This window comes from Myotis yumanensis, unplaced genomic scaffold, assembly GCF_028538775.1.
Source record: "Myotis yumanensis isolate MYYU_CA2020_CCGP unplaced genomic scaffold, mMyoYum1.0.hap1 SCAF_3, whole genome shotgun sequence".
NCBI lineage: Eukaryota > Metazoa > Chordata > Mammalia > Chiroptera > Vespertilionidae > Myotis > Myotis yumanensis.
The window spans coordinates 81,332,318-81,350,470 of record NW_027223754.1 but is presented as its reverse complement, the minus strand read 5'-3'; the positions used below and the strand labels follow the sequence as shown (position 1 = coordinate 81,350,470).

Genomic DNA, 18,153 nt, shown 5'->3' with positions numbered 1-18,153 from the left:
CCTAGTTGTTGCTAGGTGGATATATGTATATTTTTAAATATTTGGCACTTTAACAGTAGTTTAACTTGGGGGTGGAGAGAGTGGCTTTATTTTCAGTAATGAGAGGTGATTTTATCTTAGCAGGAATGAAATCTTCAAAGAAATTATGTACCTAACTTAAAAAAAAAGTGTGTTCATTAGTCATGTTGATTTTGTTTAAAAATATTAACAAAAATACTTTGGAGACACTGCCCTTGGTATCAATTATTATATTCTAAGTGGATATGATTTCGTAACTAACTTAAACTTTTGTTTTTCAGGCCAAGAAGTTCTGGAGAAGAAAAATTTCAGAAAAATTGCCTCCGTTTGAATAGCATACCAGAAAATTTGAAACAGTTTTCCTAAAGAAACCAAGAAAATTTGAAGCTCCTTTCCTAAAGAAAACCTGTGTATACAGTAACTTCACAGACTTTTTTTTTTTTTTAACCCAAATTGTCACTGGATTCTGCTGCCTGATACTTGAACCTGTTTGGAATTTTTCTCATGTGCATCTAAGGGGAATGCTTTATTATGGCTGCTGTTGTCCAACAGAATGAACTAGTATTTGAGTTTGCTAGTAACGTCATGGAGGATGAACAACAGGTATGAGACCCAGAAAAAATTTGGATTTTAATAAATTTATTATTGTGATTTCTCCATTTATATCAGAAATTACTTACTTTAAATGAAAGTATGAGAAACTTTATTAATATAGAAATCTAGATTTTAAAAAATATGGAAGTAATTGTGATCTTATATTTTAAGTACTAGTTAATTTGTTAAAGAATCTTAACCTTAACTGTGATGTGGTAACAAGGAAGTAATACTTTTGGAGGTAAGCTTGTTTTTTTGTAAAATGAAATTTAAATACCTTAAGTAATTATTTGAAAAGTTCTAGAAGACATATTAACAAAACATGTAAAATATTTAATAGTACATGATGGATTGTAATAGTTGCTTGCAGTTACGTAATTTTAATGTATATGGTTAATTAATATTTATAACCCTAGGCTATTTTTTCAAGCTGATGAAAAGATGTTAGCAGTCCTATAATCATATGTTATTTCAGTCCAAAGCATGTGTCTCTGAAGAAGTTACTTTACTTCTCGAGATCTAGATTTCATCATCTTTTGAGTGAAGGGATTGAACTGAAGAATTTCTAAATTGGTTCTTATTGAATTTATACAAGATATACAAATTACTGTTTCTAGAATGTAAGAAGGATCCAGGAGATATTAAGAAAAAGATCTAAGTTAATTCTAGCCTTCCTTTTTTGGGTGGGGGTAGTCTAGGGGTTCTTGGGACTTTATAATTTACTTCGTTTTAAACAGGTTATATGGCCATGATGTGGGAGAAATGGTGTAAGAGAGACTCAATGTACTGAGAAAAATATTTTGAGGACTGGTAGGTTTAAAATATGCCTAATGAAGTTGATTTATATATTGAAATAAACCTAATTTCAAATACTTAACTTTAATAGATCAATTAAAATATATCATGTTTTTATTCTAGAAGCAGAGTTACTACAGGTAATAAGATAAATTTTTACTTTTGGCAGGGCATTATATTTCTTAGCTGTTTGTATTGTGTATTGAAATGACAGAATTTAAAAAATTATAAATAAACCTACAAAAGATTGGAATTTGGATTAAGGTACCTTAAAACCAAGATGAGTTTAGGTAGGGAGGCAAAAAGTTTGAGGGAGAGGATTGATTGGTCCCAATTAAAAATATATTAATAGTTGCCCTAGCCGGTTTGGCTCAGTGGATAGCATGTCAACCTGTGCACTAAAGGGTCCCAGGTTCGATTCTGGTCAAGGGCACATGCCCAGGTTGTGGGCTCAATCCCCAGTAGGGGGCATGCAGAAGACAACCAATCAATGATTCTCTCTCATCCTTGATGTTTCTATTTCTCTCCCTCTCCCTTTCTCTCTGAAATCAATAAAAATATGTTTTAAAATATTAATAGTTATCTGTATTTAATCTAGAGATAATAGAAAAGATATTTTAGGAAGAGAAAGTGTTTTGAATCTGCTTTAAAGCAGGACATTTTGTGTATGTTAAGGTTTGAAAATAGTGTTTACTGTGCAGCCCTTTCAGATGAAAGATCCCAGGCTTGATGTGGTAAGGTTTGTTCTCGGGATGTGGTTGCAGATGATAAAGCTTTTAGCCACTCACTGGTGTGCTCCAGTGCAGTAGCTTTGACACACTTTTGACTATGAGAAATATATTTTATATTATGGTACAGTATTCATACATGTATCTATATAGCCTTAAAAAAGTTTTGTAAAATAATATTTCCTCTTATTATGTATGGTACATTTTAGTTTATCTTGGAGAGGTTACTAACGTCTTTGGGTAGGGAAATGGTGCTCTTAACATCGGAATGCACATGTCTAAAGTTATTTATTTTTATCTAACAAAAGGAATATATATTAGTTTTGTGCAGGTATTATTACAAGGACTTGACAAATATTTTAGCCATATACGGCAAATGTTATTATCTGTTTATTATAATGAGGAATTCAGATGGAGAGAGGTTCAGTGACTTGCCTAAAGCCATACAGCTAGTAAATAGTGGAGCTGCATTTGAACCCTAGCAGTTTGACTCTCACTAAGGATGTTGAACACTCTTGCAGTGATATATGCCAAGCTTACTATATTATAATCAATGTACAATGTTTGGAACAATTGGTCAGATTTAGAGTTCTTCAATCTATGGCACAGTAAACTTAATTGATTCACATGGGGGTAGATCCAGCAGTGTCAGTCTTATTAGCATTCTATCTAACTGCTTCTACTAGCTTGTTTGTTCACTTGTTAAATTTGTTTTTAATTAAATAAGTAATACAATGCCAATTATAAAACAAAGTCACCTAATATGAAAATATGTAAAATAGTGCAAGTCTCTTTTCCTCCTCATTTCTTAATTCTATTCTGCCCCCAAAGATATTAGTATTGACTATTAGATGTTTAATTTTTTTAGACAAAGGCCTAAATGAAAGAATACTATGTGTATATACAAACCTACACCCAGAAGTTGCTTTTAAGATACAAATGAAAGTATGTGAAGCCATTTTTGTGACTTGTTTGTTTGTACTTAATATATCATTTATTTTTCAAATGACAGATGGATCATTTTTTACTTTACCAGTCTCTGATCATGTACAATTGGCTATTAACAGTATTTTGCTATTGTAAACAATATTAAAATAGACATCCTAGTTTGACTGCTGTTCAAATCTCAGATTTTGCAGTCAGAACACCTGGGTTTGAATCCTCATGCCACCTCTGTGACCTTAAGCAAGTTCCTTAACCTCTCTGGTCCTTGGTTTCCTTATCTACAAAATGAAGATGATAATAACAGACCTAATATTATAGGGTTCTTATGAGCATGAAGTGAATTGATGTATGTAAAGCTCTTAGAACCATGTTTGGCACATAGCTAATATTTACCCAGTACTATCATTTTTTTATTGCAACTTTCTGTGTGTGTGTATAATTATATACTTCCTATATAATAAAAGCCTAACATGCAACTTGTCCCCTCAACCGGGAGTTCAACCACTTGCTATGATATGCACTGACCAACAGGGGGTGGCGCGGAACATGGAGGGCATCAGCGATGTGGCACTGGCAGTGGGAGGCATTGGGCATTGGAGGTGCTGCTTGCCCTGATGGGCCCCTATGAGAGTGGGACTGCGGTGGGATGGTGGAGCAGGTGAGTGGGTGGCTCCAGGCCAAGGCAGGTGCGAGCAGGGGCCCAATTGCCCTGCAGACAGCAACCAGCAGTGGCGGGAGGCGGGGGGGGGGGGGTGGGTGGGTGGGTGGAGGCAGAGCCGCTGCCCGGCTCCCAGGCACTGAGGGAACTGGGCGGGGGACCCAGCCCCAACTGATCGCCCTGCAGATGGCAACCAGCGGCCGGCAGGCCCTGATTGCCCGATTGGGGCTGGGCCCCAGGCTGGGACAGGGAACTGGGGGTGGGTGGCTACCGGGGGTGGGGTGATGGGGATGGAGGTGGGGTGGGAATGCAGGGTGTCTGCCAAGCTTGCTCTCACTCCCCCTGCTACCCTACCCCGGTATGCCAGGGCTTGGGTGCCAGGGAAGCCCCCACGCTCAGGTGCCGGGTGCCCGCGAGGAGCCCGCCCCACACCCATGTGGCCTCTTCCAGGTGAGCCAGGCCACAGCCATTGGGACCGCAGGGGTTCATGTAGGAGCCGGTCTGTGGGGCCAGCCAGGAGAGAGTGTGCTGCCCGCCTGGCTTCTGTGCGGCACTGCTGGGCAACCCAGAGGTCCACACTGCACCCCACCCCACGGCTTCCGGCTGTGCTCACATCTCCATGTGAGGACTTAGGTGCTATGGTGCCGTAACTCAGGCGGAGGGAGGTGCGTGGGGCCCACGTGCTGCCCAGGGCCCAGAGGTCAGCTGGAACCCGCCCTTTAATCACCGGCCAGGCCTAGGGACTGCATCGTGCACAAATTTCATGCACTGGGACTCTAGTAATAGTATAAAGTTGGTGCAGTATAAAGTTGTTAATAGTGTAAAGTGTTGCAACACTATATGATTATTTCTAAAGGATTTCTGAAAGTAGATTTACTAAGTTTACTAAAAGCATAAACATATTATCAAATCATTCTTTCAAAAGGCTATATCAGTTTCTACTACAACCAATAGTATATTTCCTAAACCATCGCTATCAGAAATTTTCTTTTTGGTCAGTCTTTTTTGGTGATAATTACAGTTTACTATTTTAATTTGCATTTCCTTGACTGCTAGCAGTGAGGTTGTTGAATTGTTAATTATAAGTACTTTTCATTTGAATTTCCTTAAAATTACTTACTAATATCCTTTTGCCCAGTAATTTTTTATATATTATGGCTATTATATCAGTATTCATTGTCTTCTAACTAATTCATTGTACAGGCAATGATCAACTCTTTTTGTGACATGAGGCTGATATTTTGTCCCTACCATCTTTTAACATACCTTTTGCCCTGTAGAAATTTTAAATATTTATGGTATAAAATTTATCATTTTTGATGTCTACTAAGCTTTCCTCACCCTTAAAATTATTAGTCTCTTAATATTTTCTTCTAGTATATCTTTTGTGTTTTATTTTTTTATTTTTTATTAGTTAAGGTATTACAAATGTGTCCTCATCCCCCCTTTAACCCCCAACTGCTCCCCTCCCCCCCCCATCCCCCCCCGCACACTCATGCTCCCATCCCCCTGTTGTCCATGTCCATTGGTTTGGCTTATATACATGTATACAAGTCCTTCGGTTGATCTCTTCCCCTTACCCCCGCCCTCCCCTACTTTCCTTATGGGGATTGATAGCCTGATCACTGTTTCTCAGTCTTTGGATCTGTCCCTTTTCATCAGTCTATGTTGTTCTCTATAATCCACAAATGAGTGAGATCATGTGGTATTTATCTTTCTCTGACTGGCTTATTTCACTTAGCATAATGCTCTCCAGTTCCATCCATGCTGTTGCAAAAGGCAAGAGTTCCTTTTTTTTTTTTTTTTACTGCAGCATAGTATTCCATTGTGTAGATGTACCACAGTTTTCTAATCCACTCCTCTGCTGATGGGCACTTAGGCTGTTTCCAAATCTTAGCTATGGTGAATTGTGCTGCTATGAACATAGGGGTGCATATATCCTTTCTGATTGGCATTTCTGGTTTCTTGGGACATATTCCTAGTAGTGGGATCACTGGGTCAAATGGGAGTTCCATTTTTAGTTTTTTGAGGTAGCTCTATATTGTTCTCCACAATGGCTGCACCAGTCTGCATTCCCACCAGCAGTGCAGAAGGGTTCCTTTTTCTCCACATCCTCTCCAACACGTGTTGTTTGTTGATTTGTTGATGATAGCCATTCTGACAGGTGTGAGATGATAACGCATTGTCGTTTTGATTTGCATCTCTCAGATGATTAGTGACTTTGAGCATGTTTTCATATGTCTTTCGGCCTTCTGTATGTCCTCTTTTGAAAAGTGTCTATCTAGGTCCATTGCCTATTTTTTGATTGGACTGTTTATCTTCCTTTTGTTAAGTTTCATGAGATCCCTGTAAATGTTGGAGATTAAACCCTTATCGGTGGTATCATTGGCAAATATGTTCTCCCATATAGTGGGTCTTCTTGTTATTTTGTTGATGGTTTCCTTTGCTGTGCAAAAGCTTTTTATTTTGATGTAGTCCCATTTGTTTATTTTCTCTTTAGTTTCCATTGCCCTAGGAGTATTATTATCAGAGAAGACATTCCTTCGGCATATGTTTGCAATTTCGCTGCCTGTGGATTCCTCTAGTATTTTTATGGTTTCTCGTCTTACATTTAAGTCTTTTATCCATTTTGAGTTTATTTTTGTGTATGGTGTGAGTTGGTGGTCTAGTTTCATCTTTTTGCATGTATCTGTCCAATTTTCCCAACACCATTTATTGAAGAGACTGCCTTGACTCCATGGTATGCTCTTGCCTCCTTTGTTGAATATTAATTGGGCATAGTGGTTTGGGTCGATTTCTGGGGTCTCTATTCTATTCCATTGATCTATATGTCTGTTCTTGTGCCAGTACCAAGCTGTTTTAAGAACAGTGGCTTTGTAATATAGCTTGATATCTGGTATTGAGATCCCACCTACTTTGTTCTTCTTTCTCAGGATTGCTGCAGCTATCCGGGGTCTTTTTTTATTCCAGATGAATTTTGGGAACGTTCGTTCTAGATTTGTGAAATATGCCATTGGTAATTTAATGGGGATTGCATTGAATCTATAGATTGCTTTGGGTAGTATGAACATTTTGATGATGTTGATTATACCAATCCATGAACACGGTATGTTCTTCCATCTGTTTATGTCTTCCTCTATCTCTTTTTTCAGTGTCCTGTAGTTTTTTACCTCCTTAGTTAAGTTTATTCCTAGGTATTTTAATTTTTTTGGTGCAATGGTAAATGGGATTGATTTTTTAGTTTCACTTTCTGTAAGTTCACTATTGGTGTAAAGAAATGCCATGAATTTCTTAGCATTAATTTTTATCCTGCTACATTGCTGAATTCATTTATTAAGTCTAATAATTTTTTAATGGAGTCTTTAGGGTTCTCTATGTACAGTATCATGTCATCTGCAAATAAGGACAGTTTTACTTCTTCTTTTCCAATTTGGATGCCTTTTATTTCTTCTTCTTGACTGATTGCAATGGCTAGTACTTCCAGTACTATGTTGAACAGGAGGGGTGAGAGGGGGCAGTCCTGTCTTGTTCCTGTTCTTAGGAGAACTTTTTTTTTAGTTTTTGCCCATTGAGTATGATGTTGGCTGTGGGCCTGTCATATATAGCTTTTATTATGTTGAGGTATGATCCCTCAATTCCTATCTTGCTGAGAGTTTTTATCAAGAAAGGGTGTTGGATTTTGTCAAATGCTTTTTCTGCATCAATTGATATGACTATGTGGTTTTTTTCTCTCAATTTGTTTATGTGATGTATCACATTTATTGATTTGCGGATATTGTACCATCCTTGCATTCCCGGGATAAATCCTACTTGGTCATGGTGTATGATCTTTTTGATGTACTGTTGGATCCGATTTGCTAGGATTTTGTTGAGGATTTTGGCATCTATGTTCATGAGGGATATTGGCCTATAATTCTCTTTCATTGTATTGTCTTTATCTGGTTTTGGTATTAGGGTGATGCTGGCTTCATAGAATGAGCTGGGAAGTGTTCCTCTTGAATCTTTTGACATAGTCTGAGGAGGATAGGTTTTAGGTCTTCCTTGAATGTTTGGTAAAACTCCCCTGTGAAGCCGCCTGGCTCCGGGCTTTTGTTTGCTGAAGCTTTTTGATTACTGCTTCGATTTCCTCCATAGTTATTGGCCTATTGAGATTTTTAGTATCTTCTTGATTGAGTTTTGGAAGGTTGTATTTTTCTAGGAATATGTCCATTTCCTCCAGGTTGTCTAGTGTGTTGGAGTAGAGTTGTTCATAGTATTTTCTAACAATCCTTTGTATTTCTATGGGGTCTGTTGTTATTTCTCCTCTTTCATTTCTGATTTTGTTTATTTGGGTCCTCTCTCTTTGTTTCTTGGTGAGCCTGGCTAGAGGTGTATCAATCTTGTTTATCCTTTCAAAGAACCAGCTCTTGGTTTTATTGATCTTTTGTATTGTTTTTTTGGTTTCTATGTCATTTATCTCTGCTCTGATCTTTGTTATTTCCTTCCTTCTGCTTACACTGGGCTTTTTTTTTGTTGCTCTCTTTCTAACTCTTCGAGTTGTAGAGTTAGGTCATTTATTCTCATTGTTTCTTGTTTCTTGCAGTAGGCTTGTAGAGCTATGAACTTCCCTCTAAAGACTGCTTTCGCTGTGTCCCATAGGTTTTGGATTGTTGTGTTTTCATTGTCGTTTGTTGCCATGATTTTTTTATTTCTTCTTTGATCTCTCTGGTAACCCAGTCGTTGTTTAATAGCATGCTATTTAGTCTCCATGTGTTTGATTTTTTTTGGATTGTTTTTGTTGTAGTTGATTTCCAGTTTTATGCCTTTGTAGTCTGAGAAGATGCTTGATATGATTTAAATTTTCTTGAATTTGAAGAGACTTTGTCTGTGACCCAATATATGGTCTATCTTTGAAGATGACAAATGTGCACTTGAGGAGAATGTATATTCTGTGGCTTTGGGGTGAAATGTTCTGAAGATGTCAATTAATTCCATCTGATTTAGTGAGTCATTTAGGATTGATGTTTCTTTGCTGAGTTTTTGTTTAGAGGATTTGTCCAGTGGTGATAATGGGGTGTTAAGGTCCCCTACTATGATTGTATTGCTGTCAATCTCTCCCTTGATCTCCTCCAGAAGATTTCTTACGTATTTGGGTGCTCCTATATTGGGTGCATATATATTTACCAGAGTTATTTCTTCTTGTTGGACTGCTCCCTTTAGTATTATGAAGTGGCCTTCTTTATCTCTTTTTATGTCCTTCACTTTGAGATCTAATTTGTCAGATATAAGTATTGCTACTCCGGCTTTTTTTTCACTTCCATTGGCCATCCCTTCACCATCAGTCTGTGTGCGTCTTTTTTTCTGAGGTGAGTTTCCTGTATACAGCAGATATATGGGTCATGTTTTCTTATCCACTCATTTACCCTATGCCTTTTGACTGGGGCATTTAATCCATTTACATTTAAAGTTACTGCGTTCCTTCTTTGTTTCCTATTTTTTCTTTTTACAGCAGACCCTTTAGCATTTCTTGCATTGCTGGTTTGGTTGTAATAAACTCCCGTAGACCATTTTTGTCTGTGAAGCTCCTGATTTGACCCTCAATTTTGATTGATAGCTTTGCTGGGTACAGTATTCTTGGATTCAGACCCTTCCTTTGCATGACTTTGTATATTTCATTCCATTCCTTTCTTGCCTGATGTGTTTCTGTTGAGAAATCAGTCGCTAGTCTGTTGGGGAATCCTTTGTAGGTAACTTTCTGTCTCTCTTTGGCTGCTTTTAAGATTCTTGCTTTGTCGTTGGTGTTTGCCAATTTAATTATTATGTGCCTTGGCGTCGGTCTTTTTGGGTTCATTTTGTTTGGGACTCTGTGAGCTTCTTGGATTTGTGTGAGTTTTTTCTTCCCTATACCAGGGAAATTTTCTGTTATTATTTTTTCAAACAGGTTTTCTATTCCTTGCTCAGTTTCCTCTCCTTCTGGCACCCCTATTATTCGGATGTTGTTTCGTTTCATGTTGTCCCAGAGTTCTCTTAGGCTCTCCTCCTGCTTTTTAATTTTTTTTTTTTCTAGAAGCTGTTCTGTTTGGGTATTTTTTCCTACCTTGTCTTCTAGCTCGCTGATGCAGTCCTCTGCTTCTTCTAGTCTACTGTTGATGCTTTCTATTGAGTTCTTTATAGCAGTGATGTCATTTTTCATTTCTTCTTGGTTTTTCTTCATTTCCTCTTAGTTCCTACACATATTGTTGAATTTGTCTTCCATTCTTTTCATCCACCTTATGGCCATTTCTCTGAATTCTTTCTCTGACAGGTTGCTTGCCTCCATTGCCTCCATTTCATTTACTTCCTTTTCTGATGATGCCTGTTTTTCTTTCATATGCGGGTTGGTTTTTTGTTTCACCGTGATCTCTCTTCTCCAGGTGTTTGGTTATGTAGTTCTCTCTCTGCTTTCCATGAGAAGAAGCAGCGCTCGTCTGAGATCACGCAGTCGCGCTGCTTGAGATCCCTTGTTTCCAGGTTAGTAGCTGATCTCTGGATGCCGGTAACAGCCAGTCAACATGGCGAGGTCTCTGTGGCTTAGCCGGTGCACTGGGAGAGATTTCAGCCGCAGTCTCCAACCATCCTTTTTTTCCCAGGAGTTCTCTGTCTTTCCCAGCTGCAGACTGTCTCTCAGCTGAATATCCTCTGCCTATTCGGGCTGTATGTTACCCGTTTCAGCTGCTCACCCTTATCTGCTCCAGGACAAGGCACAGGACACGTCCGTTTATACCTCCGCCATTTTCTATCTCCATCTTTTGTGTTTTATTTCTCAGTTCAGATGAAATCTACTTCTATAGGATTCTAGAGGCCCGGTGCACAAAATTCGTGCATGGGTAAGGGTCCCTAGGCCTGGCCGGCAATCAGGACTGATTGGGGCCTTCTGGCTGGGGCCTCCCTTCCCTGGCTGCTGGCTACTGACGGGGCCTCCCTTCCCTGGCTGCCAGCTGCTGGCTGGGGCCTTCCTTCATTCCATGCTGTCCCCTGGTGGTCAGTGCATATCATAGCAAGTAATCAAACTCATGGTCTCCTGGTCAAACTCCCAAGGGGACACTTTGTATATTAGGCTTTTATATATACAGAGAAGATACAGGGATCTGAGGACTCTCCCACAAATGGAGATGTTGGCCCTTCACCATTTATTGAATGTTTTGTGATTTTCATACTTAGGCTGCCACCTTTGTTATATACTAAACTAGAGGCCCAGTGTACAAATTTGTGCATGGGTGGGGTCCTGCCAACCAGACCCGATTGGCCCTGATTGGGGCTGGGCTGGCCAGGGGGAGGGGATGCGGGCAGTTGGCCGGCCAGCCCCGCTCTTGATCGGTGTGTGTGTGTGGGGGGGGGGGTAGGGTGTGGGGCCAGCCAGGGGGAAGGGCCACCAGCCGGCCCAACCCCCACCCATTGGAACTCCCAGTCGAGGGGACAATTTGCATATTAGGCTTTTATTATATAGGACTAGAGGCCTGGTGCACGAAATACGTGCACTGGGGATGGGTGGGGGCTCCCTTAGCCCAGCATGTGCCTTCTTGCAGTCCGAGACCCCTCCCTTGTTACTGCCCACCTGCTTGCTGCTTCCTACCGCTTGGCTTGCTGCTCCTTAGTGCTGCCACGAAGGCCTTGGGTCTGCTGGGTGCCGGGCCTGTGGGTTTGTGTCTCTGATACCCCCAGCAGCCCCAGCACCAAGGTGGCGGGCCTTGGGGCTGCTGGGTACAGGCCCCCTGTTGCGTGTTTGTGTCTTCTATCAGGCCCCCAGCAGCCCCAGCAGCCCCAGCAGCCCCAGCACCACCTAAATAACTTAAGGGAAACTTTATTTAGTCTTCTTTTAAAAGCAATCTAGTTTAAAAATGAGTTGCAGTTAAGACAGAACAAAGAACATGGTACCTAAGAGTGAGATAGACTGACAGAGGAGAGGCTGGGCACTGGTCAGGGGCTTACATGCCAACTGTTCTCCACCTGGGAAATGATGTAAAATCGGTTTCTTTAGTTTTCTGCTTAATGGTCTTCTCCAGCACTGAGGTCAGAGGAGCCGCCTTCCAGCCCCCAGGCTGCTTCTCAGAGTCGAAAATTTCGCCATAGGTATCTGCCTAGGACAGGACCTCTGCACCCCCAGGGTGCATAAACACACAGGGCTTCCATCAGGCTCTGCTGATCCAGGCACCCGGGAGGCCTCTCGGCTCCGCTGATCCCAGGGCCGGGAGACCTCTCGGCTCCACTTATCCCCGGGCCCGGAGGCCTCTCGGCTCCGCTGATCCCCGGGCAGTGAGGCCTCTCTGCTCTGCGGCTTCAGGGCTGTTTGGCTTCGCTCTACCGCTTGAAGCCTGAGTATGCAGATTAACCGCCATCTTTTAGCTTCTATAATTGAAACATTGTATCTTTTGGAGCTGTTGCTTCAGGAGCTCAGAGCCCCGCAGCTGCAGGCGGGAACCTTGGTTTCCTCTATCGCTGGGGCAACCAAGCATCCTGTTCTCAGCTGCCTGGCTGCCGGCCTCCATCTTGGCTGACAGTTAATTTGCATATACTCACTGATTAGCCAATGAAAAGGGTAGCGGTCGTACGCTAATTACCATGTTTCTCTTTTATTAGTGTAGATTATCATATGTAGAGACTTCAGTTTTGAACTTGTTGAGGTATTCTACTTCATTTAACTTTTTTATTGTGCCACTATTTCATTGCTTTCATAAGTATCACTTTATAGATTTGACATCTAATAAGATATCACCCACCAAAAACATTGGGGGGTAGAGTTTTGAATAAATTTTAGAATTAGCTTTTTAAGTTACATAAAGACTCTGTTGGGATTTTAACTCTTCAAAGTTTAAAATTATTTCTGTCTTTTAAGATAATTTATTCTTTTTATAGTTCTTTATTAGCTTTATTGATTGGTTCTTTATAAAATCACTGTTTGAAGGCCCCAGATTAGAATATTTTCCTGTTTCCAGTTATGGTCTGTGGTTGTAACTGTAGTTGTTTAAAGAAACTGACATCATTAGTGTCTGGTTGCCACCACCTTGATCATTTTCTTTTAAATCATTTCATACTCTTCTCAAAATTCCTTGGAAAAACTCCTTTGGGCAGGGATTGGGGTGGGTGTTGGAAAAGGAAATGTCAACATTGTTGGTACTCACAAGACACTTAAAAATCTGTTTTTGCTATCTATTCTCAATGGAATATTTGTAGCTGAGAAGGAGGGAGGTACTTTTGTGGAAAGCAACACCGTCAGAATTGAATTGTAGTAAACTTTTACTTAAAGGCACCTCAGTTTGACCTTATTGAAGGTTTGCCTGGTGATTGTATGAAAATAAGAAAGCTGAAGGCTGAGAGGACAAGTTTCTAGAGAGAAGGAAACTTGACTATATGCTCAAATATTCCAGAATTTAATTTAATGAAAATCAGTTGATTGTTTAATGCTTTTTACAATTTTGATATATCACTTGATATATCATTTATAATTTTGATATATCATGTTTTTTTCTCTTATTGGTTCTAAAAGTATATCTTAGCAAATCAGTTATTTTTGCTTAGCAGACTTAGCTCACTTGTGAGAAGCTTAATGATATGCTTGGGAAAGTAAAAACAAATATTTTTATAGAATTTCATCACATTATAAGAAGGTGGTCTTACGACATTCCTTCTTAAGATGTAAATTGGCTTGTTCAGACTGCAGAGGGTCTAAACGGTAAACAGTGCCTTGTTTTTTTATTTTTTTTGTGTGTGTTTTTTAACAAGCTTCATAGTAATTCTCATGTACTGTTTGGGAATCAGAACTCATTGTGACACAGGTAAGACCAGAGTGCTGTGGATACAGAGAATGGAGCCTTTGATTGCTTTGCAACTTAGGGAAGTTAAATTTGAACTGGATCTTGAAGGAACATTCAGTTTATATAGAAGATGAAGAAGTGTTCTAGAACAGTCGAATGTACCAAAACTTTTGATGGATTTCTCTTGGCTATATAATCAATCTAGACACCTTAACTTATGCTTAGAAGCTTTTCATAGTGTGACTATGTCACACTCTATTTTTTAAATCCTCACCTGATGACATGTTTATTGATTTTAGAGAGGAAGAGAGAGAGAGAGAGAGCGAGAGAGAGCGAGATCATTGTGGGAGAGAAACATTGATTGGTTGCCTCTCATATGTACCCCAACTGGGTTTCGAACATGAAACCTAGGTATGTGCCCTGACCACAATCTTTTTGGTGTATGGGATGCCACTCCAACAAACTGAGCAACCCTGCCAGGGCTGCTCTTTCCTTCTTTGTACTACATTAACTTTGCCAGCCTACAGTATAATTTTCCCAAATATTTTACTGTTTCCCCATTGTTTGATCTTCCACATTCATACCTGTTACCTTTTTAAGTTCTAATCCATCTTTCAAGATCTTAGGACAAAACCTATTTGTCCCAGGACTTTATTCTAAAATCATCCTTTTAGGAATTAACCTTATCCTTTTGTTCATGTATTACTTATCATCAATGTCACACATTTTTCCATGTTAAAAAAAAATTAAAAAAAAAATATATATATAACTAATTTCCCTAGATAAGTGCTCAACTACTTCAAGAAAGGGAGTGCCTTCTCCCCCTTAATATCTCTCAAAACATTTAACATCATTTATCATACATTTATTGGTTGAGTCCTCTTAAAGATTTTTCTTCTTCCTCTTAGTAAAATGATGTGGGATATATATGTGCTCAGTTATGGCCCTTATCATATCAGAAGACCTTTGAATGATGATACGTGATGTTCTATCCCATAAGTCTCTTGACTACAGTATATATTTTTCTGGGAGCTATTTGTCCACATTTTTCACTTATTGCATGAGAATGTGACCATATCACTATAGTTCCAAGACCATAAACAAATATTCATGGAGTATATGTTTAGTGAAATCTACCTCAAAATAATTTTTAAAAAATGGTTACTGAAATTATAAATAAGTAAAAACCATTAAATGACAGTGATCACATTTATTAAATCTGGTTGGTAGTCACATTGATGCATTTATTTTCTATCTACTCTCTATTGTGGATTGAAACTGGTTGTTTGTGTGTGTGTGTGTGTGTGTGTGTGTGTGTGTGTGTTTTAAACCAGAGAACCCTAGCTGGTTTGGCTCAGTGGATAGAATGTGGGCCTGCAGATCAAAGGGTCCTGGGTTCTGTTTTGGTCAAGGCCACATACCTTGGTTACAGGCTCCTCCCCTAGCCTGGGCCCTGGTCAGGATGCATGCAGGAGGCAACTTGTCGATGTGTTTCTCTCACATCCAATGTTTCTGTCTTTTCCTTTCTCTTCCTCTTTCTAATGATCAATGGGAAAATATCCTCAGGTGAGGATTAACAACAACGAAAAATCAGAGAGAAACTAACCTCCATATAGAGTTTTTTATTTATTGGGTGGTGCTTTGACATGGTCTAAAGCTGTCTACCAGGTGTACTGGCACTGGGACCTCCCAAGAGGTGCAAGCCAAGATCAGTTGCCACCTGTGTTCTGCCTGGGGCCACCCAGCATGAGCTACAAAGTGATCTGCAGATGGCTGCTACTTGTGCTGGACTTGGAGATGCCCAGGCAAGGCCAAGCTGTGAACCAAGACTAGCTTCTGCTAGTGCTGGGCCTGGGACCACTTACAGGGGTGGGGAATGTCCAGCCCGTGGGCTGTATAAGGCCCAGGTAATCATTTGTTCTGGCCCTGCCAAGCCATTAGGGGTGAGTTAATTAAACATTTGACCAAATATAGCAGGCTAATTTTTAAGTTGATAATTTTGTATTGCCTGCGAATGATGTTATAAATATCCAAAATGACCTTGGCAGAAAAAAGGTTCCCCATCCCTGACTTACGATGTGTGGGGTGTGCTGAAGCCAGATGCTGCTTGTTTGAGTGATTTTAGGATAGTCTGAAGCATGAGCCCAAACAGGCCATTGGTATGGAAAAGCCACTGGAAACAGCTTGGGTGGGCCCACAAGTTGCAAGTGGTGGGGTCTCAGGGAATCACCTGGGCCGAGCGAACAGTGTGAGCCAAGTTGATGAAGACTCAGATATGGCACGGCTGCCAGATCTGTGTGGGAGGGCTCAGAAAAGGAACAGCAGCCTCTGCCAGCACTTTTGTCTCCCTGGCTTTAGCCCTGATGCCCGACAATTGGGTTCCTCCCCATACGTCTCTGGTGCCTTTCAAGCTGCTGCCCCAGGGCTGGAGCTCATCATGAGGGAGGGAGTCCAAGTAAGTCTGTGCATGGACCCTTTAAGAGGAATGCCTGGGACTCCAGCACCCCTCTGTCTCACTCTGTCACATTCTTTGCTGGTTTTTTCGGCCAGAAGTTATGGTGACTCCTCTTCCTGGTACTGGATCCCTGGAGTGGGATGCCTGGACTGGGATGCCTGATGTGGGGCTGAGACTCCTTGCTCCTCAGGGGTGACCTCTGCAGCCAAGATATCCCTCCCAATTTTTAACCAGACGCATGGGTTTGAGACCAGCCAATTGTGCATCTCTGCCCCTCCTACCAGTATGATGTTGCTTCTTTATATCTTTAGTTGTAGGACTTCTGTTCAGCTAGATTTCAGGAAGTACTGAATGATGACTGTTCTGTAGTTAATTTTGATGTGGTTGTTGGAAGCTGCAAGTACTACATTTTCTGCCATCTTGACCAGAAGTCTTCTTTCTATTTTCTTTTGTAGAATATTATCTCATTTACTGCTAAGTAGAAGAACTACTATGATAGAATTCTGTAATAGAATCCTAGGGTAGGGTTACAAGGGATTTCAGGGTATTGTTCAAAATACTTATTTACTAAAGTTATATGGGTTCTAATTCTAATTTAATAACATTCTTTTAGAGTATATTAGTGGATAATTTGTCTTATTAGCTGTTTATTCCCTCATTCTCTTGACAGTACTTGTTTTGTCCATTTATATTTTTATTAAGAGATGATGAAGAACTGTGTAAGGATTTGATATGTTATTTGAGGTACTGCATTAAAGTATTTTTTAAAATTTTGGAATGATAGCAATTAATATTTGGTATTTTGCTGACAATGAAAATGCACTAGTAATAGAAAATGCTGCAGTCAGACATCCTTTGTGCCGCTGAGTAGTGGGAGAGGCTCCTGCCACCACCACTGTGCTGGCAGCCATCAGCCTGGCTTGTGGCTGAGCAGAGCTCCCCCTGTGGGAGCGCACTGACCATCAGGGGACAGCTCCTGCATTGGGTGTCTGCCCCCTGGTGGTCAGTGTGTGTCATAGTGACCAGTGATTCCCAGTCGCTCTGCTGTTAGGGTCAATTTGCATATTACCCTTTTATTATATAGGATAGAGGCCTGGTGCATGGGTGGGGGCTGGCTGGTTTTCCCTGAAGGGTGTCCTGGATCAGGGTGGGGGTCCTGCTGAGGTGCCTGGCCAGACTGGATGAGGGGCTGAGGGCCGTTTTCAGGCTGGCCACACCCCCTTCAGGGTGGAGGGTCCTGCTGGGGTCCCTGGCCAGTCTGGGTGAGGGGCTGATGGCTGTTTGCAGGCTGGCCAAGCCCCCCAGCGGGAACCCTCACCCCATGAGGGTGTGGCCATCCTGGGTGAGGGGCTGATGGCTGTTTGCAGGTTGGTCACAGTCTCCACCCAACCAAGCTCCCAGTGGAGGCTGGCTGGAAGCAGGTATCTGGGATTTACTTAACTTCTATAATTGAAATTTTGTTGCTTTTTGTGGCGTCCACAGCCGGCCAGGGCACGCGGGAGGCTTGGCTTCCTCCATCGCCGGGGCAACCAAGCCTCCAGCTTGCTCCAGCTCTGTGGCTGCCGGCCGCCATCTTGGTTGGGTTAATTTGCATATAGTCGCTCTAATTGGCTGGTGGGCATGGCTTGGGTGTAGCAAAGGTACGGCCAATTAGCATCTTTGTCTTTTATTAGTGTAGATGTTGCAGTGAACATTGGGATGTATATATTCTTTTGAATATGTGTTTTAGGTTTCTTCGGATGTATTCCCAGAAGTGAAATTGCTGGGTCATGTGGCAGTTTTATTTTTAACTTTTTGAGGTAACTCCATTCTGCGTTCTGCAGTGGCTGCACCAGTTTGCATTCCCACCAACAGTGCATGAGGGTTCCCTTGTCTTCACATCGTCATCAACACTTGTTTGTTGATTTATTAATGGTTGCTATTCTGACAGGTGTGAGGTGAATTCTCATAAAAACTTTACGCTGAATCTTGGAGATCTGTTGCACAATCCTGGCTTGTTTTATGTAATACATCAATTCCTGAAATCATTTAAAACGTATTTTGGAAATTGGTTACAGTTTGGGGAGGGGAACTATATGGAGAAGGGACAAAAATGTTGTAATAATCCTTGTGATATAAATATGTTCACATATTAATCTATTTTAATAATAATTTTAAAAAATGTATCATGGGAACTTGATTAAAGCATTT

The 18,153-nt window shown here is 40.8% G+C and overlaps 1 protein-coding gene across 4 annotated transcripts in view; it reads left to right on the top strand.

Moving 5' to 3' along the window:
* ELF1 (E74 like ETS transcription factor 1) overlaps positions 1-18,153 on the top strand; it is a 128,630-nt gene that overhangs the window by 74,214 nt on the left and 36,263 nt on the right. For all 4 annotated transcript variants that reach the window (XM_070408984.1, XM_070408987.1, XM_070408985.1 and 1 more), the window contains exon 2: positions 300-621. In XM_070408984.1, the coding sequence (XP_070265085.1) occupies positions 550-621 (72 nt within the window). In that variant the 5' untranslated portion in view covers positions 300-549. The remainder of the gene's footprint in view (positions 1-299; positions 622-18,153) is intronic.